This window comes from Zootermopsis nevadensis, unplaced genomic scaffold (genome assembly GCF_977971745.1).
Source record: "Zootermopsis nevadensis isolate Lab colony 2312 unplaced genomic scaffold, Znev_1.0 Znev_ptg000010l, whole genome shotgun sequence".
NCBI lineage: Eukaryota > Metazoa > Arthropoda > Insecta > Blattodea > Termopsidae > Zootermopsis > Zootermopsis nevadensis.
In genome coordinates this window covers 7,710,452-7,733,944 of record NW_028259142.1, presented here as the reverse complement: position 1 = coordinate 7,733,944, position 23,493 = coordinate 7,710,452, and the positions used below count along the sequence as shown (strand labels likewise).

Genomic DNA, 23,493 nt, shown 5'->3' with positions numbered 1-23,493 from the left:
CACAAGTCAAACTTCCAACACAGTTCAGACGTTATGATTGGCACCAAATTCAGCAGTAATTTGTTCATAAGTGTTTCTTTTTAAAGGTTCACTCGTACCTTCAATTGTAGTGGGACGTTATAACACTCTCACGCAACTCCCTCACTATATGGTGTAGGATATTATTTGAAAAGTCGATTGAAACTCGGCTTGTCAAAGAATAGCCAACTTCATTTATGGAAACCGAATGTTCATCAACGTGTCCTCAACTGGTAAATCCAGTTAAATCCATCTATTCCTGTCTCCCTTAGGTCCATCTTCTCACCTACGTCGAGGTTTTCCCAGCGGTCTCCTCCCTTCCGGCCTCCCTCGTACCTTCCCCATGCATGTCGCATGTCCCACCTACCTCATCCTCCTTGATTTAATCGCCCTAAAAATGTCAGGTGAGGAGTACAGGCATGAAGCTCATAATTATCTCTCACGCAACAAACTAAGTTCGTGTGAGGACTATGCCTTTTATCACGTAACATGAAAACCTGTTTCAAACAACTCATAAAGAGCATAACAGACCGTATTTAGGCCTAACGTTCTTGATCTATATTTATGGTTTATTTAACAATGCCTTCAGTGGCTCAAAGAGGATGATTAGTGAGAAATTCATTCAGAAGGAGGTAGTCTGAAGCAATCCTGGCCTAATTATGCTTAAAGGGGCTGAGGAATACAACAAGAAACCTCATTCAGGACAGCCGATATCCGGGCCGAGATTTGAACCCGAGGTCTCCCGAGTACGAAGTAGGAGTGCTCACCCCTCGACCATTACATTCTCGATTGGTCAAAAAATTGTTAATTTTTTGTTATTATAGTGACAGCGTCTTTCGAAACAGAACTATTTATGCGATAGTCCGCTGTCTGCAGTACGACGACCGCGTTGCTCTTCATAACCCGGTGTTGCGGTAATGGTCGTCTCAGTTTCCTCTTGGTCTGAGGCATGGGCCTTGTGCCGCTTGGTCACTGGGACCGTGGGTTCGAATCCCACTCAAGCCATGGATATCTGTCCGCGTTTTTCTGTGTTGTGCTGTCCTATGTACAGGTAGACGGGCCGATCCCTCGTCCAAGGAGTCCTACCGACTGTCTATAGATCAAGCCAACGAAAATGTTGGGACCCGCAGTGCTCAGGCACTTGAAGAACGGGTCGTGAAAGTATCAAAATAAATAAGTTGCGGTAGTGATCATAGAGAAAAATAGGTAACCTGTCTGTTGCTTTAATTTGTTGCAGATCTCGGTAACTGGAATTCCTCACAATGCGTTTGCGTGGGGAAGTCGGTGTTTTGCAACAACGCGGGCCTCTCTCGGCCACCGGCAGGATTAACTTCACATGAGTTGTATCTTCTGTAAGTAAGCAACTAATAAGCTGATAATAGCTCATATGGTCAAGAAATCCCTTGCATTTTAAGATACTTGAAGGTTCGTTAACGTGTTTGCAATAGCCCGCCGCTGAATAATGTACCCAATCAGAAGTATTTAAGTATTATTCTTTAATAAGGGTTAACTTGCAAAAGATCTCTTCTCTTTCGGCCTTAAGTCGACTATTTTGACGAATTTCTCATCTTTTCGATGCTTTCCACATGTTCTATCCATCTCATCCTCCTTGCTTTTATCGCCCTAATAAAATCTGGGATGAGCATAGACGGATTATTAGAGTTGCCGGATTCAATCCGATATTGGACTGAAACGTCATTTTACGATAGTTCTGGACTGAATTGTCGGCACTAATTCATATATTTACTGTGGAACAAAGCTAAGAAACAATGGATTCGTTACGTTATTCTATTTTAATTAATGAGGATTCAATGCTAATTCATGTGAACCTTGTTGATGTCGTGAGTTGTTTAGAAGGGAACTGCCAACGAAAATGTCAATTTAAAAGTGGTATAAATTGTTTGGTCAGAATGTCGGCATTTGCAAAGGAAAGAGCCCCGGATACGACCAGGCGCTGAAGTTCAGGCAGAGTTCTTTTGTTCGCAATCTGCATAAATCAACTAAGCATTCTCTGCTGAAAATTTAGTAATTTAAAAGTTTTATGTCAACTGTTGCAGCATACAATTGCCCAAGAAAATAAAATCGCTACAAACTTTTCTCAGACTTGGACATGACGAAAATTTCACAGCAAAAATTTTCTTCATTAATGGAGCCACATTCCTTTCATTTGTAAATGTTAATCGACATAACCCAAGAGTTCGGAGGGAGCAACATTCGTCATAAAGTTAATGAATATACGAGAGAGAGTCCAAAATTGAATGCGTTTTGTACCTTGTCCAAAGAAAACGTGTTCTTTGACAAACGTGCTGTGACCCGCATTGCGTACCTAAGCATGTTGGAGGAATTTCTCGTGTCTGTTTTTAAGAAGATGCTCTTGATTGCATGCTATTCCAACAATACGGTGCGCGTCTACATTTTCACAAGTGACAGACTACTTAAATTGCTAGTTTATAAAGAAATGGATTGGAAGCAGCGGGCTTATCTCTTGGCCACCTTTCTTGCCTGACCTTACTCTCTTGATTAATTTGTGTGTGTGTGTGTGTAACATCAAGGATGCCACCATTGTATATCACTTTACCGGGACTTGAGGGAAGATAAGATATGTAGTGGCTACAATTACCCTTGACTTACTTGACATCGTGTAAACTCAAATTGAATAAGATTGTGATATCTGCTGGGCCGCTTACATTGCCCTCATTAAATATATGTAATATGTAGATCACAATAACTTGATCATACAAAATACTCAAATGTGTTTAGCTTTAATTCCTATGCTTAAAATGGTATACATTTCATGTGTGTACCATGAATTCTCTCTGCCCTTGTTCATTGTACCAGCTCAAGTTCAAATATTTGCAACACTTTGCTCTGAGGCGCAAGTACTGTTCTTAACTGCAGAGTCATCAACCACGATTTCCACACAAAACAATGGTAACATCATCATTCGATTCACCTTAATCTTAGATTTTAAATAGGTAACGGGTAGTAAAATATTCTGAAACGAATTCAAGAAAGCATTCAGGGAGACTCAGCGCTCTGAAATATCACCGTAACTTTCTGTTGTGTTCTCTGATTTCACTTTTGCATGCGCGGTTTCTAGAAAATCCTTTGGGATGCGTTCCTAACCTTATTCCTTTGACGCTTCCAGAATAGAACACGCCTCTCTTTGTCTTCAAATAAATATTTCAGTCTCACAGTGTGAGCAGACACTTTCAGCCATCATTCTTAACTCCTTTAAACTCAGGGCATTGTTCTTATTGTTTAGAGAGACAGCCATTAGGCACAAATGAACTAACATTAAGAAAATTAAACCGCAAATTGTCAGGTGGTACGTATCAAGGACGACTGACTCCAATGCCATGATTTCAAAGATATGCAAAGAGAAGCTACGTAAATGAAGATGACTGTCTTCCAAAATGGTTCACCGTGTATTGTGGTGTAAGTTCGCCGATGATTCAAAGGTTCTTTCTGCCTTCACCTTCAGTACGATATACCCTGATGATACAGGCAAAAAATACCTCTGAATGGTCAGCAGATTTCCACTAGACATGGCGCAAATTTTAGAAGGTTCAGGTGCGTAATCAGAGAATTTGCAAAAATACGCCTGTTAGCTTCGCCAGTTTTGCTCATTTGTCCGTCGATGTAAAAACTCGAGAACCGATTTAATGAAACGTAATTCTGAAAATTTTAACTAAAATTTAGTAACACAATCCAGTTGTAGTTAACATCAGACTTCAATAACGATTACCCTACACGCAGAGCTGCACATTTGCAAGCACGAAAGTGACCTTGGGCAATCTCCAGTTAGATATAGATGTGAATATATGAATCTCGGGTAATCCCGTGAGTGTGTTGTAATGCATTTAACAGATACCTAGACACCCCGCATACGTACAAGTCATTGACTCTAGCCAAATTTGACGTCACTAACCTTAATCGGAAAGGCGATAGGTTACGTCTTGACGATGCGGTCTCTCACAACTTGCGATAATTAAACAGAGCATTCTCGAAATGAAAATCTGGAGACAATAACGAAGCAAACGCCCCAGAACGGTTATGCTATGCGAACACTTCTAAATTTGTTTAATCTAATATGAGAGATGAAAAGAGGAGGTTAGATAATATCTCCATAATTTGTGTTTAGGTGAGGAAATCAAGATACGTAAATTCATAGGACATGTCTGAAATAAGAAGTAAATACAAAACTTTAGTCACTAAGCAGAATGTGAACATGCTACTCGGGAGAACTCATCATGAAAGAGTGGTTATATTACAATTTATTTAAAATACATTAATTTGAGTTAAGGATTTTTTAAGTCGACTAAGTGTAGACTCCAGTAACGGACTCAGGCAAACACGTAAATGAACTTCAAGTTTAACAAGAGAGTTTTTTACTACGTTTGAACGGTTATTAGACTCTCAAAACGGGGTCGGATCCACAGAGTTTGTTGTTCGAAAACTGTATGTAATATCGTATTTAATTAAGTTCAGTTCATTTTATCATCATCATCATTGTCGTCGTCGTCGCTATCATTAAATTATTAGTGTTATTATTAAATATATATATATATATATATATAGATTTTACAACTTACCTTTTGTATGATGGATTTCGTCACTCTATTTTGAATAATTTGGTATTTATAACTACAAATTTATATGTTGCGCCCCAAAAGTTTATGGGTATCTGCATATATATCTCTATAGTTGTGTTATTAAGTACTTGGACAATTGTCTTTTTTACAGGGACCTTACTGGATGTTCGTTTCCAGTTTTGAACTCGAATATAATGACTAAACTTCCAGATCTTCACACTTTGTAAGCATATATAATTTTGTATCTGTTAGTTAATTCCTGTCTAAATTTAGACTTTTCCTGAGTAAAACCATTTAAACATATAAAACCCTGAAATATGAGGGTAGAAATGAAATTATTCTCTGACGAGAAATGAAAAAAAAAACATTGCAGTAAGTATAGATAACTATTTTAATAAACATGGCTGTCTTACGAGATGTTGTAACGTGTAGTCTGACACATGTGTCAGTTTTATATCAGCTTACGACCCTTATCAACAGCTTGATGAATAAACATGATCAGGGTTATTACCCATGGTTCTGAGTTATTTATTTATTTATAGTTTATTTAACGACGCTTTTCATTAGCTCAGACTAAGTAGCGTCAAATGAGAGGATGATAGTAAATAATGAATTGGAAAGTATATGGATGGAAGCGGTAGGGTACAATCCCGGAATTTGCCTGTAGGCAGTAAGGTGCTCTGAATCGTCGAAGATCATGTACGAATTGACATTCCAGCCACCTTCATACTTGTTCCAGTAAGAACCAGAACTCTCAACTATTTTAGTGTTTTTAAATGAATTCTGTTATATAGGTCGCTCTTATAATTTGATATTTTAGTAATTTAGACCACGCCACAAATATGGTTTATTATTAGTATAGAAATTAAAAGACAAATGATTCACACACGATTCACATTATGTTGTATTAGGACAACGGAGGCTTAACATGACAATGACTACCAGATGGTCTTATTATAAACCAGTACAGTCCAATCGATATTCCTGAACCTATTCCTTTGATGCAGTTTTATTATAATCCGCTTAAATCTAATTTATTCAAGTGTTAACGTACTAACTGGTTTCCTGACAGCAATTGAACGCGTTTATTTTCCTAAGTTCTAAATATATTCCAGGATGATTGAAATTTTTAAGGGGAAACACAGTAACATTTAATCAAAAATTTTAAAGTAACTCACGCTATGGCATCAAAATCCTAAGGTTTAACACCACTAATACTAAAATCAGCCATTGGACACGATACTGAACCACTTACATACTGTTATAATGCTATTTTTATATATCTTTTTTGGTACTGCAAGTTGACGTTTTTCAAAATATCCCTCACAAAATTCTCTATGTAGTCCCAATCTATGTAATCATAGCCACGTGCCTAATCTATTGTTGCTTCCGACACTGTCAGTACTGAATAGTCCTCCATGTTAGGGAGTCAGAGTGTTTGTAAATAACTCTGCGCCATAAAATAGTATATTTTTTTGTAAATTTTGCAATGTCCTCAGAACTGGACGGATTAAACTCCAGTCTTTTTTGGTTAATTTTTTTCATAATCATAATTCGCGTATGATACATGACAGTTTAATGTGAGTGTTCCGGTGTGTTGCAGGGTATTATCCTATTCAGGAGTAAAGTTGCTGTATGCAGGAGCATTCTCGACCGTTCCAAATATGCACACACTGTAAGTGCTAAATGTGCTTCAGCTTGTTCCAGTAATAACTGTTTGAATATTCATCATTTTAACTGTTTATGACACAAATAAATAATTTACTAAATCTTTAATTATTAGGTAGGATATTAAATTTCGGTTAACGAAGTAATGTAAAGGAACACAGAAAAAGGAATTGGCTCATAAAGAGCACCATAATTATTAAAAACAAACATTAATTTATATTTAGTTTAAACAAAAAGCATTATTTTATTTTAGCTGGCCTAACCAGCGCACAGCTCTTGAAAAGTAATCGTTAATTTTGATTTTGCTTGCAGGCATCTGGATAACAATCACCTGGAGACACTGCCTGAACCAATTCTGCAATCAGCAAACGTTCTGGATACACTGTGAGTACTAATCTCAGATTTGACAAATATGAAGGCTATTTAGAGGGGCTTCCTGCCTCCATTATCAGTCGATTAGCATCTGATGATTAGGACAACAAGCACCTCTGAAATATCGGTTAACGTCTACCAGACTAGAGCACTCTTCATGATTGTAGAAAGCGAACCAAACGACATACTTTGAATGTGTTTATTTTAAAATACCGATAACTAAACAGGTAACTCAATGGTGCAGAGTCGTTTTTCAAGAGATGACAGACACTTAGCCACCCGGTACATTTTCTGTCTTTTAAGGAACCTGAGGTCTCATTATCGCCTTCACAAGACTCACTGGACTCGATCCTGAGCGGTAGAATCCAGTTCATAAATGCTTTAAGAATTATTTTATTAAGCCTTTCATTCTTCTATATGCGCAGACCTCAAGGATTTGCAAACGAAACTTTTTACGTTAGCTGTTTCTAGTCTCTTCCATCCGTATCCTATATTTCCGACTGGTATTATGCGTTTTCTTCATCTGATCGCCCAAATAACATTTAGTGTGAAATTACAAATTAAGAATCTTCTCAGTGTTCAATTTCTCCAGTAATTTTTTCTTCCTTCCTCTAAGGTTCAATATTCTCCTCAACATCCAGCATTTGAAGACCCTCAGTATGTATTCTTTCCATCAGATGCGCACAAATTTATCTCTTAAGTGCAATTTTTGTGATTTTGCATAGGCTTGTTGTTTCTTCTGTGACAGTTTTCTTTGTTCCGCAAGTATCTACAATTATTCCTGCTGTGGTAAACGAGGTGCGATCGGAAAGTTTCCAGACTGTGTCAATAGAGGGTGAACTGGATGTAGTACGAGCTTCTGCCGCTAGGGGGTGCGGCCTACATTCATAGTTAATCAGTGTGCCAGCCAGCATCATCGAATTAGCGATTTCGGAATGGCGGATTTTCAAGAACAAATCAAATTTTGCCAAAGACTCGCCAAAACGGCTACGGAAACCTATGAAATGCGAAAGCAAGCATTTGGGGAGTCCGCAATGGGTTGTGCACAAACTTTTGTGTGGCATTCACGTTTTAAAAATGGCCGAACCTCTGTCGATGATGACGAGCGTTCTGGACGATCTTCGTGAATGGCCTGACGAAGATCGACGTCGTACCATCAACGACTTGTGGGGATAGGCTATGGGACCTGTCAGCTGATTCTAAAGGAAGAACTCCACTCCACTCGCCTTCTCGTTTGTCAGGAGCTCAAAGATCTTGCCGGATCGCCGGGTTTAGCTCCGTGTGACTTCTTCCTCTTCCAAAAGATGAAAATTCAGCTAAAGGGAAGGAGATCTGAGACGATAGAAGAGATTCAGGCAGAATCGCACTTGGTGCTTGACAGGCTGGCAAAGAAAGATTTCCAGGGATGCTTCCAGGCTTGGCAGCGGCGCTGGGATCGTTGTGTTCACTCCCAGGGGAACTACTTCGAGGGTGATGGATGAATTTAATACCTGAGATAAGTGTACGGTTTTTTATAGGCGCAGTCTGGAAACTTTCCGATCGCACCTTGTATGTTAAACCTTCCAACATTAATATATGTTTTTACGGCTTTACGCTCTTGCTTCAAAACCACGGCCGACGCTGTGCCCTGATGAAACTGCACTTCTGCTTAGAGTAACAGAAACAGAAGCAGCATCTAAGGATGAGCAAACTTTGTGTCTTGTTCCCTCCAAGAAATGTACAACCCACCACTAAATTCTCTTCTGTTGACATTTATTCATAAGCACATTAGAAGGGAATTCTATTCAAAGTACACACAAATTTCAGAGGTTTTATTTACGCCGATTTCTATGCGCATATTTCTTACGGTTATACAGGATGAATCAGAAGTATGTTTACAAACTTCGTATGTGTGTTCTAGGATGAAAAGTAAAAAAAAATGTTCGTATGAACATGAAGTCACAAATGTTTCATTTTCGAAATAAGAGCCAAAAATAAGTTTCAATGAATTAACTTTATATCAAAGTGAATCCAGCTTCCAACAAAGACTTTCAATTAACGTTTGCGCAGGAATTGGCGACATGCTTATTGGTCCACACATGCTTCCATCATGTCTAAGAGGACCTTCAGATCGTCGATTCTTAAGAAGAAACTTGCCACGTCTCTTTGGAGATATACCACTGAATACAAAAAGACAAATGTGGTTTATGCATGATGGAGCCCTAGCACACTTCTCCCATCGCGTCAGATATAATCTCAATGAACAGTACCCTCAGCGATGGATTGGGCGTGGTGGCCCAGTAGCATGGCCACCGAGGTCACCGGACCTGACTCCATTGGACTTTTATCTGTGGGGTCACTTGAAGTCCGTCGTTTATGCAACACCCATAAACCATGAAGACGACCTGTGGGAACGTGTGCAGAATGCATGCCAGATGATTCGAGGAAACCCTGGTGTGTACGAACGAATTCGTCAGTCTTGTGTACGTCGTGCTTGGGCACGTGCAGAGAATGGAGGAGCAACCTTTGAGCATCTGTTATAAAGAAACATCCCTGTCCTTATATTTGGCAATAAAGGCATACATTGAAACTTATTTATGGCTATTATTTTGAAAAAGAAGCATTTGCTACCATGTGTTCATAAGAACATTTTTTCTTAGATTTGATCCTGGAACACGCACACGAAGTTTGTAAACATACTTCTGACTCACTCTGTATAGAGATTACATTATCAATGTGACTGACGTAATCAATGGCGAAGATGTTATCAAATATAGTGATGCAACGAGGCGCCATCATTGTCCCACCTCGCGATATTGAGCATTCGTCGCATTGTGAATACTAATGTTGGACAATCGAACGTCCTACTATGGCATGAACTCCATACCAAATTTCACAAAAATTTGTTAAACTTTTCCCTAGGTATTATTTAGCTCAAACTATAGTTCGCAACGCCACCGACCTCGTCGTGACTGACAGGCGTAAACGGGCCATTGGACGTTCTTCGCTTACGCGTATATTATGTCAATTAAACACCTAAGTATCGCATTTCCGTACTAATAAACGGTATGTTAAAGAAAACTAATGGCGAGAGTAGAACGTTAGTATGGGCACACAGAAACCACGATATTTTAAGTACGGAATTTATTTGATTTCGATTACAGGTCTTGGAGCAAACTTTCTGACACAACACTCTTCGCCCACAGGAATAGCTAAAGTACTTTGATTGTACTGGGAATAAGATGTTACAATTTTAAACATCATCTCCTCCTAGCGGACACAATTGTGTTACTTAGACGTAAGTCAAAGAAACAGACTTCAAAATATACGATTCTGAAACGTGCGATTACGAATTCTTGAGCTTGTTATTCTGTTTTACACACGCTTCCCTACTTAATTGAATTATCGAAGGAAACATGAACACTTAAATGTGTACAACACATACAAACTTTAAATTGGATTTGTTGTTTCTGTTTCGTTTCAGAATTCTCAGTTACAACCAGCTGTCTAGAATACCAAGGGAAGCGTTTCAGAACTTGCATAACCTTCGTGAACTGTAAGTGTTAACATCATTATTTTACTTCAGTTCTTCTGCATGCTACAAACAATTTTTTTAATTTGTTTCCAGTGGAGTTAGGCTGATTGTTGTATAATGCTAGGATGATTTGTGTTTATTCTTTACATTAAGCACTGTAGATGTGGCGAAACCGCCTATTCTTCTTCTAGGTGTCTAACATAAATCAAATCTGTCATTATCAAAACTGTATGTCTATTAAACCCACTTGCTAGAAGAAAAGAAGGAAAAAGTGCTACTGAACACACCAACATATTTAATTTAGCTTGATTAACTTTTCCCTAATAATATCTGGGAAGTATCTAATTTTTTGATAAGGTTATAGTTGTAAGATTTGAGGGTTTTACAGCGGTGGGTATGAAGATTTCTGTCTTCTGGGTTGTTGCGCTGTGGAGTTTGGTCGATGTTTACCAACGTTTCAGAGGTCATACTGCCGCCGTCATCAGGGCTATGAATCGCCCTGATGACCTCTGAAACGTCGGTAAACTTCTACCAGATTACACGACGCAACAGCCCAGAAGCCAGCAATCTTAAGACTCACTGTCGTGAAAACCACGAATCCCACTATGTAGATAATGCTACCGACATGTTTTAGAGACATGAACAAATGTGATTCGTATGGGAAAGATGCACATGTCTCTGGTGATTGCCACTGTAGCATGAATTCTGCCAAATTTACGAAAATGAAGAACTGTGGTACTATATGCTAACCGCCTTATTACTCTTATAGCTCTTAAGCTGAAGTCCGCATCATGGCCGCCCAACCATTAGAACCGGAATCAAGCAGAATAGTTTCGTAGGTAGAGTGTAAATAACGTGCCATTTATTGTTCAGAACGTGGCGTGCCATTTTGCCTTTCCACTTACCACAAACCATATTTTCTGCGGGCTGTTCCAAGGATCGGAAATATCTAAGAGATTTCGTTATAAATAAAGACAATGTAGTCAATTAATTCACTCATACGTTTGAAATTCTGAGTTATCTCAAACTACACTAACTTTAATTGCAATTGCATTGTAATCTTTCTTTGAATATCCAAGAGATTCAGAAATGTAAGATACAAACAAAATGCCAGTGTTAGATGATGGCACTAATTAATTAAGTGAAACTCTAAAGAAGACATAAATTATCTAAAAAAGTACACTTTTCTCGGTATACGCCATGTAGACGCTTGGGGGAGACGCGAGAGCTTGTTTTGCGTTATCTTACGTGTGAAACGAAGCAGATGATATCTACTCTCACTTCATAGCTTCGGTTACGTAAATTCAGCATTAGCTTTTGGGGGGAAGCTGCTGGTAATCAACCCACATCATAGAGCCGGATGTGTGTGATCAATTAATTTTGATATCAAAGGATGTTCCCGTAGGGTCATTTGTGATATCATATCTCTAACAATTTGTTTTCAAAAAACGGCGCTTTTGTAAATATATTGATTTATGCCAAATCGCGAGTATGGGAACAGGCATGGAGTGATTAACATTTAATTATACCAGTTCATTTTATGTAAATCGAATCAACATATGCGTGAAAGGTAATTTTATTACTGCCCTATTGTGACAGCCTCTTTAATTTTTAACGTATGTAGCTGAAAAAATGTCCTACAAACACTAAAATATACTCAGCACATAAGTACATGAGCTGTATAACTAACTCCATTGATTAATGTTTTTGGTGGAGGTGAATTCACTCACATATTCAAGACATTCCTCGCTTTTATGGAACTCGAAGGCCTATGTTCAAGGAATCCGTCGCGGTCCTTATTGCAAGGTAGTTGAATCGATTCCATAAGCTTGTATCTATATCTTTCAGGCCAATTTTATTGTTGTCCTCCTATACGCCTGGGAGTCTCGAACACTGTACTCTCTTCAGGTTTAACATTCAAAGTATTGTGTGCAATCCATGAGACAAGGATATTTCATGAATATTACAAACTATAAATAAAGTTATCTGAAGCCCAGTTACGCAGAGCTCTGAAGTATATTCTCCTCAGCGGTTTGTTCTGGAAAGAACTCAAATAATGTTCTTTTCCAGAGTACGCAAGACATTAAATGCTACATTAATTTTGCAAATGAGATTTGACGTTCTCACGGCGGCGTGTATGAAGATTAGACTTCTGGGTTGTTGCACGTGTGTCTGAAATAAGTTCACTGACGTTTCCTAAGTGTCTGCTGCCTTTATCAGGGCAAAAAGTGTTTTGATCCGTTAGATAAGTGACTGACTGAGTGGGCCAAAAAAAATTCTGGGAGGATAAGTAGTGTTTGGTCGAGATACTAACATATTCAATTGCCAATGGGAGTCGTCCGCGTCACCTCTGAGCCGATGTGCTTCCTGTCAGTGTAAGTATTACCTGTCTTTCCGTTATTTTGACACGTCACTTCTCCCTAGACGATGCCCTTCAGTCGGACAGCGTGACATGTTTTCCTTTCTGCGCCTGATTGACTTTACTTGGGCGGTTTGGGAACTGCTTTTTAACCTCGTTACGATGGCTGCTATTTCCAGCTGAACAACTTTCGTCTTTACTTTTGTAGGATATTCTCAAGAACTCGTCTCCTTGCACGTAACCTGAGGTAAACAACGTTAAACCAGGAGCAGTTGGATTTTGAGCTCAATGCTACTCCATTCTAAGTACTTCATGAGGTAGTGTTGGCACATGTTTGTGCGTGTGCTTTTCCGGCTTTTTATACTTTTGTCTCAGAAATAATGAAAAAGATTCAACGTAATAGTTGTGTGGTTACCCATACCTGCTTTGTATTTCGATAGTTCGGGGTTCGATTCTCAGCACAATGGCCAATGGCTGATGTAACCTGATTTAAGGTGACACCTTAAATAATGCTGCCGGGATAGCTCAGTCAGTATAGTGACTAGCTACGGACTGGACGACCGGGGTTCGATCCCCGACGGGGGCAGAGGATGTTTCCTCTAGCCTCTGCGTCCAGACCGGCTCTGGGGCCCACCCAGCCTCCTCTACAATGGGTACCGGGGTACTTTCCCGGGGGTAAAGCCGGCCGGGGCGTGATGCTGACCACTCACCCCCATCTAGTGCCGAGGTCAAGGAAGAGAGGAGCTATACCTCCACTCACCCCAAACGCCTACATGACGTATAGTGGGACAAACTTTACTTTTTACTTTACCTTAAATAATGCTACGACCGCTTCATTCAGTGTCTTAGAAGTTATGCTCACGTTAGATAAACAACCAGGGGAGTTAAGTAATTCTATAGTTACGCCTACCCAAAATGAGATGAGTGAATCGACATTTATAACCGGCTATAACGAATGAGACTGGTGATATTAGACAGATTAAAATGCATACAGCTGAACTGTTGGTGCCAGAACCTGGTTTAGATGAAGTGGTACTAGCCATTGGGAAGTTGAAAAGTTATAAATCTCTAGGAATTGATCAGATTACAGCCGAATTAATTAAAGCAGGTGGTAAAGGGTTGCATATGAAGATCCATAAGCTTATTCAGTTAATTTGGGATAAGGAAGAGATGCAACAACAATGGAAGGAATCCATAATTATTTCTATTCATAACAAGGGGGACAAGACTGAGTTTGGTAATTGCCGAGGAATATCTCAGCTATCAACCTCATACAAAATTCTATCCAACATTCTTTTGGCAAGATTAACCCCATATGCGAATGAAATTATTGGGGATCATCAGTGTGGGTTCAGACGAAACAGATCAACGATTGATCAGATCTTTTGCATTCGTCAGATACTAGAGAAAAAATGGGAGTTCGGTGGGACCGTACATCAATTATATATAGATTTCAAAAAAGCCTATGACTCTGTGAAGAGAGAGGTGTTATATAATATTCTTATTGAATTTGGTATACCAAAGAAGGTAGTGAGTCTAATAAAAATGTATTTAAATGAAACCTGTAACAAAATTCGAATAGGTAAATATGTTTCTCAGACATTCTTCATCAAGAACGGTCTAAAACAAAGAGATGCCTTGTCTCCCTTGCTCTTTAACTTTGTGCTAGAATATGCTATCAGGAAAGTCGAAGATAGGCAGGAGGGTTTGCAATTGAATAAGACACATCAGCTATTGGCATATGCTTATGATGTTAATTTATTGGGGGACGATATGAATATAATGAAGAGGAACGCATAAGTTTTACTAGATGCTAGTAGACAGGTGGGGCTAGAAGTAAATTCAGAAAAAACTAAGTACATGTTAGTATCTCGTCATCAGAAGACAGGCGGGCAAAATTATCTTAGGGTGGCTAATAAATCCTTTGAAAGGGTTACAAAGTTCAAATATTTGGGAACAACAATAACAAATCAAAATGATACTTGTGAGGAAGTTAGGAGGAGACTAAATTCCGGAAATGCTTGCTACTTCTCAGTCCAAAATATTTTGTCTTCCCGTCTGATTTCTAAGAACCTGAAAATTAAAGTATACAAAACAATAATCTTGCCTGTTGTTTTGTATGGGTGCGAAACATGGTCTCTCACTCAGAGGGAGGAACACAGATTGCAGGTGTTTGAGAATCGGGTGTTGGGAGGATATTTGGGCCTAAGAGGGAAGATGATGGGGCGTGGAGAAAACTGCACAATGATGAGCTTAAAAATCTGTACTGCTCCCCCAGTATTGTCAAGGTGATTAAGTCGAGAAGAATGAGATGGGCTGGGCATGTAACGCGCAAGAGGTGTGCACCGGGTACTGGTTGGGAAACCTGAAGGGAAGAGACCGCTGGGGAGACCTAGACGTAGATGGGAGGATAATCTCAGGCGGGATCTATGGGAGATAGGAGTTGATGGAAACTGGATTTTGTTGGCGCAGGACAGGGTCCTGGAGGACTTAGGTTAATTCGGTGATGAACCTTCGGGTTCGGTAAGCCATCTAGTTAGTTAGTTAGTTTAACGAATGTACTTTCACTGATCTTTATTATATGTATCGTTTTCAAAATACAGGTGAAGAAGCAAATATTAATTTTTGAAATGGACCCATCATTGGGCTTATTTTGGTACGAGAATTCACTATGTTAATGAGATTGAAAAAAGCGATGCTATTATTTTTCTGTGATATACTTTTCACATAGAATATTTTACAGAATTTAACTCCGTAAATAATTCCTATAAGGTGGAGTTTTAGCGGTCTCTGATTTACAATTCTGAGCATTGTCTAATCAAATTTTTATTGTGGAATTAAATTAGCTCTCCCTTACGGTCAATAAATTCTTTACCTTTAATGTAACCCGAACATTTATAGCCATGTTCACACCGTATGCCGCAATTTAACAAATCCTATTATATTAATCCATTTTACACCCTCACACACAATGGATGCATTCGAGGGTTTGTAGACTTCAACGGATGAATTTTGTAACTCTTCTTGAGTGCTGTTGGCTGTTATTACCGACGTGAATGCCACCGGTTTGAGGTGTTGCCTACACAGAAATTTGCAGATTATGCGCACGTCGTTCATTCCGACCAAGTTGCAGCATAACCTCGGTGTGTACAACACAGCACACAAGAAGCAACAAGTATGGCCGGCTGTACCCTTATTAAGAACAAAAAGTACACGCACATCTCATCACCAGATTTCAGGACAAAATTGTAATTCAAAGATAGCTAATTCATCCTTAAAAATGAGAACTTTAAATATTTGATAACAATAATAACAAAGTTGAATTAAATTTCCGAAAATATCGAAGAATAAATTAATTTCCTGGAATACCTGCAAACACCAGGCGAGGACCATAACACCTTATTTATTAAATTTTAATTATACAGTGCCTGTTGTTTTACGTGATTATAAAATTGGGTTTTGCCGAAAGGGAAGGGTATAGATTAAACGTGTTCGAGAAGGTTTTAAGGAGAATATTTGGTGCTAAGAGAGCGGAAATAATAGCGACTGGAGAAAAGTTACAGTGTGAATGTTTTCATGATGCCACTCTTTGTAACCTTTATTAGGTTGATCAAATCAATAAAAATGTGATAGCGTGAGTACGTGAAAGCTAAATAAATGCGTAAAATGCCAGTCGAAATAACTGCAGGGAAGAAACCACTTGTGGAACCTTTCGGTAGAATAAAATATAATATTCAATTTTATTTTAATGATATGGAGTAGAAAATGAGGACTAGATTAATCTGTTGCATGCTCCTCGTAAGAAACTGCTAGTTTAAATATTAACCACGTAACCAACAAGCAGACAAATTTACGCAATAGTACAAGTCATTTTCTTAGTGATCCATTGCTCTTCAACTGTGTAATAAAGATCTTGTTTTTGAGAAACATGACTTTAAGTAGTATAATTAGAAAGGGGTTCGTTGAATTTACTTATGAGTCAACTGTTGTTTACTCTTTGCAGTTTGATATGAATAAACTATGTTTGATAACGTCATATAATTTGCACTATGGAAATTTTAACAATTCCAGTTCAGTGGTACGTGTACTTATGGACAGAAGCAGCTGATCAGACCCGCTTTGTGTTCAGATTCCAAAGGCGTAGTGTTATGATGTACAGTAAACCCCTCAAGTTGGTCAGCCCTATATCTTGGACACCCCTTTATCATGGAACTTGAACACCCCTTTTGTTGTAAGTTGGACAGGTTCATACACTTAACTTCGATGCTTTTCAGGGAAACTTTTTCAGTTTCATATTTTGTTATTTTGAATTTCTAACTGATGAATGTCTCCTCTCTGGAGGATTATCTTATGGACATTGAGCCCATTATTGGAATACATTGCAAGTGTTTGACTGTTCTTTTGTTGAACCCTTAACTGGACTACAGTATTGCAGAAGACACAGCTTTAACTACATCAGTACTGTGCTTGCATTTGAGTTCAGATTGTGTTAACAGAAATAAAAAATTTCTATTTGCGATGGGGAAGTGAAAATTGGTGGAATAAACATTAGAAAATGTTATTGAGGCTGGGGTATAATGTGCGATGCATGGGAGTGGGCTTCAAAAGATTATTATTAATAATAGTATTGTAATTAATTCTTAATGCAAGTAAGTCTACAGTAGTTAGTGAATGTAAGTGAATAGATTATATTGTCATTAGACCACAATCAGATTTTTCTCTTTCCCTCTATTTTGGATACCTCTGTAAGTTAGACACATTTTTGTAGAACTCCAAGTGTCCAACTTAGAGTGTTTTTACTGTATGTTCAGTTGTTTGTGGATCTTGTAACAGGGCGAAGGCGTGTAGCTCGAGGATTATCGGAGACAAGACTAATTCTGCGTGCTGTCTGTTTCAGAGACTTGCGACATAATCTTCTTGCTGACGTAGATGGAAGCGTCTTCGTACCCCTTACCAGTCTCGAGAAATTGTAAGTGATATCACAGTTCAGTTTAGAATAGAAACAACACTGGTCACAAGTTGACATTACTTAGAACGTAGGCCTGTCTTATACAGAAATTGCTGTAATTTCCAACAGCTTTATCACGTGCAGAATGGCGGGTTTACCAACGACGGACTTTGACACAGCTCTTTCATACTTGATAGGGTAATTAAGGGAAGTTATATTGGATTTATGTGTAACACAGCTGACAGATAAATGTAATAGGCATAGAATTCTCGAGGGGAAAACTAAGAAAACGGCAAATTGAGGACCGAGATAGAGGAGTGGATGGACAACTAGACCAAAGAAAGAGATTTATACTAACTTTATTAGACTGAAATTTAAGTACTAGTTGGTTCAATGGTAATTACAGAGGACGGATTGCGTTGTAAACATTTTATAAAATGTTCAAATGGATGTTAAATCCAAATTATTGTTATTACTAACATAAATCAACACAGAGAGAAAGAAAATTTATTTGGATCTTGTACCTGCTTAGCAAATGTTATTATCAAAAATTGAAAAACTCTACATAAATTATTGCAAAGCCACGTTTAAGTTTCAAATAGGCGCTTTGAAGATATAATACGTTATTTGTTTATATAAACGATCTGTAGTGGTTTCTATTATTTTGTAAAGTTGATTAGTTTTCGATGGTTCTGAAAATGAACATTACGCCCTATTTTCTGTTCTCATACAGAATTGTCCGTTAGATTATTTAAGATTCTTTTTAATGCAATCCTTTCACCTACAACGGTCTATTTCCTTCAGATTTTCCTCCCATCTCATCCTATCTTATTCGATTAGTGATTATATTCGGTTAAAAGTATAAATAATGATAGGTTCCACTCTTTATTGTACAGCTTTCTCAAACTTTCTGCTATTTTCTCTCTTCTAGGTCGAACTTTCTCCATAGCCCCCTATTTTAAAAGACATCCAAGCTATTCAGTTTCCTTTGAATGAGAGGCCAAATTTTATATTCGTAACACAAAAATTAGATATAAGTTGAAGAGAAACCATGAAATTCACAGCTTTGTCGCTCCCTTTGGCCTGAATCTTATCATTTCCCATTCGTCTTCACACTTCGTTTCGCAAAATCTGCTTACCGTTACTCGGAGGGTGAAATATTGCTTCCGGCACAATTGTTCTCACGTAAATGCTACTGAGACGTGCCGGACGTAATGTGACCTCTTTAAAACAGTCAGCTAAGACAAAGGACCCGCTGAGGTGCAATGAACGCAGTTGCCAAAGGGAAAAGAGATCGGACGTGTTGAGGTTTGTCCGCCATATGCAGAACAATTGCATTGTGTCCAAACGCCACATTCACGACACAAATGTATGTACATGTGTACGAATATACATATGGACGTATGTACGTACGTATGTGCTTTCGTACGTGTGTGTAACGAAAGAGCATATGTATGTAAACCTATGTATTCGGAAGCTCATAGTTGCACACTATGTGCAATTTTGAAATTTCGGTCAAGATGTGCAACCCAAAGTAAAGTTATTAACGTGTTTATAGATAGGAAACTTACAGAATGATTATCCAAAGTTATTGTTTCCAAAATATCAGTATTTAATTACTTCGGGTTTATAACATGCATTGCCCTTATGAATATTATTTTGGAGTTACAGAGCAACATATACTAAAGTGGACGTCACAAATAGTTTATACGGAGAGAACATGTTTCTTATATGTAACTCTGGAAACAAGTAAATATTTTCCTTTCATACTCCTATTACATTTCACAGAAAACTTCCACAAACATAAAAGAAGCAGTAACATGTTTGCTATGGAATTAAGAAAGAAATTTGAATGGAATTGTATGGGAATTAAGAACAGGGACGGAGGATTTTAGGCGTTGGCCTGTCTTGTCTGGCTCCAAATAATTCGACTGTAGACAGAGGAAAACAAGACTGAGATCGGAAGAAAAGTTAATTAAATGCGAATGTCGGTCAGAAAAGATGACCTCACAAACTGACGCAAATAATGCCTACGAAATTTCTTCTTGTCTTCCTGTGAATTGGTTATTACATACGATCCGTAAAGCCGGAGGCTGTAACAAAATTGCGAATGAGAATTCCAAGAAACATTGATATGATATTTTATTGATTATTGTCCTTCCAGATCTAATGTTTTTTCTTAGTCACCATGCAATCCTTCCAAATATGCCAATGTGAGCTAATTCAGCTTACCTCACTCTCCCGTTATATGAACGCCGACCTGGTTTGTTTTGTTGTTGTATGAACCGGAAGTACATAAGGAACGTGTCTCGAAAGGCAGAGAATTACTTCCTATGAGCGAGTGTCTGCAAACAAGGCCTGCTAATTGTAAGCCAGAGAACATATTGAGTGGATTATTCTTTCTAGGGGCTTCCGCGGATTGGAGAGAAAGGGCCTCAGAGAGTACGTTTGTAGTTACTAAGTAACTATCTGACACACTTAGTCACTAAGTAAATGCATGAATATGAAACTAATTATCAGACTGAGAAGCATTATGGTGAATTATTTAGTAGTTGCTAATTATTTAGACCATAAAGAAATCCTCATGCATGTTACATAATAAAGAGCTTTATTTTGTGCTTTTCATTAAATATTAATAGAGTAATCACATCAAAGATTATGATACTTAGGGGCACAAAGCGCACAATAAATGCATAACACGCAATTTTAGTTGGAAATGCTGAATGAAAGACAACACCTAATCATAAATAGATTAATCTTATCGTAAGAAAATAGAATGTCAAGGCGTGAACTTTATTAAAATCGAATATGAATGTCTTCTGGGTTGTAGCGCTGTGTAGTCTAGTAAACGTTTACCGACGTTTCAAAACTGTGACCTGACTCCATTATCTGTGATCGCTCTGATGATGAAGGCAGCAAGTACCTTTGAAACATCGGTAAACGTTTACTAGATTACACACCGCTACAAACCAGAAGACTGTTAGGATTCCCCACCGAGCGAACCTCAAATGATACTTGAATAAAAAAAGTTCAAAGTAGAGTCCAATGTTGTTTCATCTTTAATTAATTTAAAAGAGAATTTATACTCCTGAACTCCTGCCAGCAGTTTGCGATTAAACTACCATAAAAAATATAGATATGATGGAACCAAATTTGCAGCTTAGCAGCTGGTAATAAAGAAGTGAATTTCAGTGTCGACAAAGTTTTAAAATTACAAAACTTTATTAAAGCCTTGTTTTGGTGTTGCCCATAGATATAGACTAAGGATTTTATTTTTAATTTGATTAAAATACCTGGTTAAGAACTAAACCTGGAGTTACAAAATTGGCGATGTTTGATGCAATTTTGATTTTCATACCGATTACAAATTAATGTAAAACAATTGATATTTATTATTGGAACCAGGGAAAACAAATATTTGAGGGTATGCAAAAGATGGGACTGTAGTGTACTTTAATTTTTCTGATTATTATATTTTTTACGTGTAACTGAACTCTGTTACGCAGTGATTTTTACGTCCTAGATGCTGATTTTATTTATAGCGACGTTGAATTTTATGAATATCATACGATCAGAAAAAATTTCAGAATTTATGGCACGGAATTATATTCCTAAGTGCTATACTATAGACCTTTGTTATACAGTAGGTGTGATAATGTTGTCCACTACTATTATATTCTATGTGTCTTATTTTAATTAATTTTATTTCACTTGTAATGCGAGTGTTGAAGCAATAACTCGACACCCACGGTACAACGAGGGTCTAGTGTATCGATTTAAAATAGGATACCGATGCAGTAGTTGGTTAATGGGGTCCGCAGTGGCCGCGCGGTCTGAGGCGTGGGCCTTGTGCCGCTTGGTCACAGGGACCGTGGTTTCGAATCTCACTCAAGCCATGGAAGTTTGTCCGCGTTTTTCTGTGTTGTGCTGTCCTGTGTACAGGTAGAGGCCTTGCGACGGGCCGATCCCTCGTCCAAGGAGCCCTACCAAATGTCTATAGATCAAAACCAACGAAAAGTTCGGACCCGCAGTGCTCAGGCACTTGAAGAACGGGTCTTTCCCAGTATCCCAGTAGTTGATTAATGAAATAATCGCTTGCCGTTAGGTTCCTTAGTGAGAACAGGTTGAAGTCCATACCGAGGTTTACGCCACTTCCGGCACTACAAGAGCTGTCACTCACCCATAACCGCATCGGCTGGATAGAACCCAGGGCTTTTTCTCAGCTTCCATTACTTCAGAACTTGTAAGTACTTCTGGAAGAATGTTCAAATGTTGCAAGTAATTTGTTAGGATAAATGTTCGCATTTGTCAGACCAATATTAATAGATTTTGCTTCTATCGTTTCGAAAGTCTACTTGTCGAATCACATATGTGGGCTTATGCATATTTCCCACTTAAAATTACTTCTAAACGCATCATATTTACGGGACAATGGTACTAATTCCATGAAAATACACCTACTGAATGTTTCCTTGAACTCCCATTGTTAGCATTCCTGCTTCATATATGTACAATTAATGGTTTCTGTCCAGGTACACACACACACACACATGTTGTCCTTGATTAAGGTATGTCTTACGTATCCTTCCAACATCATCATTCATTGTCGTCCTCCCATTGTGTGACGTGTGTAGTTGAATGAGTCATTATTTTTCGTCAGAAACTAATAATGGTCGCCTAGTTAGGAGACAATTCCTCGTCTTTTACGGAGCACAAAGAAATGTTACCGTTTTCATAAGAGACCGCCACTGGACCTTATCTTAAGCCAGCTGAATCCAGTCTGATTACTGAGTTTCTTAGACTTTTTATTTTTTGGTATTCTAAAAATACACGTTTCTTCTTCAGGTTTATGGAAATGGTACCTTCTCTGCTAGGTCTGTGATTGAGGTTAGTCCTCTGTAATGGACCCAGAAGTGTAGGTACCTCTTCCCTACACCTGACGACGGAAACAGATCCTATTTCCGAAACACTGCGGGTTTTCTTTTTGCAATACTAGACTTTGGATAAAGTCCCAAAACTCAGTAATCCACATTACAATACACCATCGTTAGTATCCTTTAAAATATTTCAGATAAATCACAGCTTTATTCTTATTTACTCACTGATACAAATTCGTATCATCTATCAATTTATATGAGAAATACATGCAAATTATTAGTTATAAAACCTGAATAAATGTGACCAGTTGCCGAAACTTGGCTAAGATTTGAGGATAATATTAAAAGTCTAGCCTACACATAACTAGTGCGTCCGATTCTGGAATATGGGGCGGCGTGCTGGGATCCTTACAGGGAGGAACAGATAAATGAGTTAGAACGGGTGCAAAAGAAAGCATGTAAATTTGCATATCATAGGAGCGATTCGAACCGGGAAACCCTGGCACAGCGTAGAAAGATAGCACGTATATGTGCTCTCTTCAAGGCGTACACGGGAGATCGGGCATGGAAAGCTATAGGTGACAGATTGCAAAGGCCATACTATCTGAGCAGGGTCGATCATATTCGGAAAATTAGGAGCAGAAAGCAAAGAACAGATATCGGAAAATATTCCTTTGTAAATAGGACCATCCAACTCTGGAACCAGCTACCTGCTGAGGTTTTAGGGACTCTCTCCTGTAAACCAAGTGCTTTTAGGAAGAAGGTTAGAAATGTGATAAATGAGGTGAAGTGAAGGGAATAAATGGGTGGGTGCAGTGAAGGGGGTTAAATTGGGGTGAGGATGGGAAGGCTTCATAAGTGTAGTGAAGTGAAGAGAAGGTCCTGATGAAATGTGAGTGCATCAGTTCATGACGTATGTAATTCATTACTGTTACTGTCTTATGCATAGTTGGTATTAAATTTTAAGTTATGTACTTTAGGTTATATGGTTTTGTAATCTTATGAGTTGTTTTATTTTGAATATGGTGTGTTGTTTTGTTGTATCTCATTGTTTTGTTGTGTCTTATTGTTTTTGTTGTGTCTTATGTTTTTTGTCTTATTGTTTTGTTCTGGCTCATTGTTTTGTTGTATCTCATTGTTCT

General features: G+C 38.3%; 1 protein-coding gene across 2 annotated transcripts in view; it reads left to right on the top strand.

Annotated features, from left to right (window-relative positions):
* LOC110832235 (uncharacterized) overlaps positions 1-23,493 on the top strand; it is a 112,316-nt gene that overhangs the window by 40,969 nt on the left and 47,854 nt on the right. For both annotated transcript variants that reach the window (XM_022069061.2, XM_022069060.2), the window contains exons 5-11: positions 1,256-1,370; positions 4,765-4,836; positions 6,217-6,288; positions 6,594-6,665; positions 10,117-10,188; positions 17,424-17,495; positions 21,580-21,717. In XM_022069061.2, the coding sequence (XP_021924753.2) occupies positions 1,256-1,370; positions 4,765-4,836; positions 6,217-6,288; positions 6,594-6,665; positions 10,117-10,188; positions 17,424-17,495; positions 21,580-21,717 (613 nt within the window). The remainder of the gene's footprint in view (positions 1-1,255; positions 1,371-4,764; positions 4,837-6,216; positions 6,289-6,593; positions 6,666-10,116; positions 10,189-17,423; positions 17,496-21,579; positions 21,718-23,493) is intronic.